General features: G+C 34.0%; 1 protein-coding gene across 1 annotated transcript; it reads left to right on the top strand.

Moving 5' to 3' along the window:
* Positions 1-5: 5 nt before the first annotated feature.
* On the top strand, positions 6-2177 carry LOC105120301 (nucleoside diphosphate kinase 2, chloroplastic-like; the record flags this gene model as incomplete). Its single annotated transcript, XM_011018471.1, has 6 exons — positions 6-209; positions 423-479; positions 754-840; positions 1606-1686; positions 1765-1877; positions 1995-2177. Coding segments are annotated over 6 exons (627 nt in total), but the record flags the coding sequence as incomplete, so codon positions are not given.
* Positions 2178-2479: the final 302 nt, after the last annotated feature.

Raw genomic sequence — 2479 nt, forward strand, 5'->3', positions numbered from 1 at the left:
CTTCAACCATTCTTCCTTCATCAACTTACACCACAGCCTTATCCTTCACTTCCCGCAATAACCTTAACCTACGCACAACCCACCTATCTGCATTCCATTCAAAATCCCATCTTTTCTCTTTCAACAATTCCCCTTCACATCCTCATGCTACTAAAACTCGCAACTCTAGAAAGCCCCGCATCTTTCTTCCTCATTTGGTGGCTTCCATGGTATTTATTTGTATTTCTTAATTCAGATAATTTTCTGTAGAATTGTTTTAGTATCTGTTTTATCTAGCTGAAGAGAGAGAAAGGAAACTAATTGTTATTTTTTGAATAATTCTGGAAATTCGTGAGAGCCCCGATCAGTGTTTGATATATTGACTAGTTATTCACGTGTTGTAGCGAAATCCCATTTGGAGTTTTTGACATTTTTATGTCCAGGAACAAGTTGATGAGACTTACATTATGGTCAAGCCTGATGGTGTTCAACGTGGCCTTGTAAGCTTTTCTTGATTTTTTTTATTTGCACTGTAATTATTGTTAAATTTTTGCAGTGATTGCTGTGGAAGTTTGAGTGATGTTAAAATTTTAGATATTAGAACCTTCGTTTTTCATTGTTTAGGATAAGATGAAAGTAGTGTTTATTGGATTGAGCCAAATGTGAAGTATTTTGTGTAAACCTGAGTATATATTGGCAATGCAATAGTTGAAATGATACTATGTTTTGATTTTGGGATTCTGAATTTATTTTATGTGGATTGGGTTGCTTTAGGTTGGAGAAATAATCTCGAGGTTTGAGAAGAAAGGATTTAAACTGACTGGTTTGAAGCTCTTCCAATGCCCTAAAGAATTGGCAGAGGTTTGTAGTCTTGCAATGTTGATACTCAATCCATTCTTTTATATGGCGAAACCTTTATCCAATATCTTGCAAATGTCAGATTTGTTTTATATCCTCTTATAATGCTTTACTTGAAGCAAACTATTAAGGTTTATGATTATGTGGTTGTAAAGCTAGTTTTTCTGTTGTTTTTTGAAAATGATGGCAGAAACAAGGAAAAAGAATAGAAATCTTGGAATCTTACAGGACAGTGGCCTTAAGTCACAGTAAAATTCCAAGCTTTCTGCTATTTTTTTGTATGGTTATTGATGATCAATCACAAAAGAACTGTATTTTATCTTCCTGTTGATAAATTCTTTTGTCAATGCTCTAGTATAGAACCCAAACTTTCTACTAATCTTTCCTTCTTTTTTTTCAATCAATCACGAAAAAAGTTTGCTTTATCAATTTCATGTCTCTGTTCTGTAATTGTGTTTTAGATGTCTATTTAGAGCCTGTTTGTTTTTGCATTTCAAAAACGCTTTTAAAAAAATAAATTTATTTTTTTCTATGCTTCAAATTAATTTTTTTGGTGTTTTTAGATCGTTTTGATATGCTGATGTCAAAAAATAAATTTAAAAAAATGAAAAAAATTATTTCGATGCATTTCAAAGTGAAAAGTATTTTGGAAAGCAATTGCTATCACAATACCAAATAGGCTCTTATTATTACTGGAGTGTGGTCTTTTCATATCCTCAAATTACTGAATGTCTTATTGTTCTTTTATCTACTATTTTGCATGATTAGGAGCACTATAAGGATCTCAAGGCCAAGCCTTTCTTCCCTGGTCTGATCGATTACATCACTTCTGGTCCAGTTGTGTGTATGGTATGAAGTTTATGAATCTGAGATTTCTACAGGTTTTGAGTTCTTTCTAGAATACTGACGATAATGGTTTTTTGCCAGGCATGGGAAGGTGTTGGGGTTGTAGCATCAGCACGTAAGCTAATAGGGTCCACAGATCCTCTTAAGGCCGAACCAGGCACAATAAGAGGAGATCTTGCTGTTCAAACAGGAAGGTTAGGCCCTTCATACTCTCCTGATAGGTTGCTTTATGTGCTCATTTTCACAAAATTGGTTTGCAATTTCTTTCCTGGTCTTAGCAATTTTTTTATCCTATGGTGAACTTTCTGCAGGAATGTGGTTCATGGCAGTGACAGCCCTGAAAATGGAAAGCGTGAAATAGGTGGGACTGCTTATGCCCTTTGTTTAGTTATGTAAATCAAGCACAAATGATTCTATTGTTAATGATTTTCCGAGTACAGATATATTCTTGTTTTCTGAATAGATAATGCAATATGTGATGAAAATGAATTCCATTCCTTAAATAGCCTCTCTTTTGTGTACAATATACTGTTTGCATGAGCCAAAAAAAGCTTTCCTTTTCTTCCATCAATGCTAGAAATTGTGCTAAGCTTCGAATGCAGTTGAGCTTTTAGACTTTTTGAATTACCTTGTGAAAGGTCCCTAGTTGAGTTTTTCACAAGTGATCAAGTCAGTCAAGGAAAATTACAGGATTCATAAAACTATAGCATGAAAATAGTATGTAGCAAGCTTTTCACAAGGACAATATACTAATAACATCAAGAGAAACACACAAATAACCCAGAATAGGTGTTTA

This window comes from Populus euphratica, unplaced genomic scaffold, assembly GCF_000495115.2.
Source record: "Populus euphratica unplaced genomic scaffold, PopEup_1.0 scaffold6398.1, whole genome shotgun sequence".
In the NCBI taxonomy this organism is placed as follows: Eukaryota; Viridiplantae; Streptophyta; class Magnoliopsida; order Malpighiales; family Salicaceae; genus Populus; species Populus euphratica.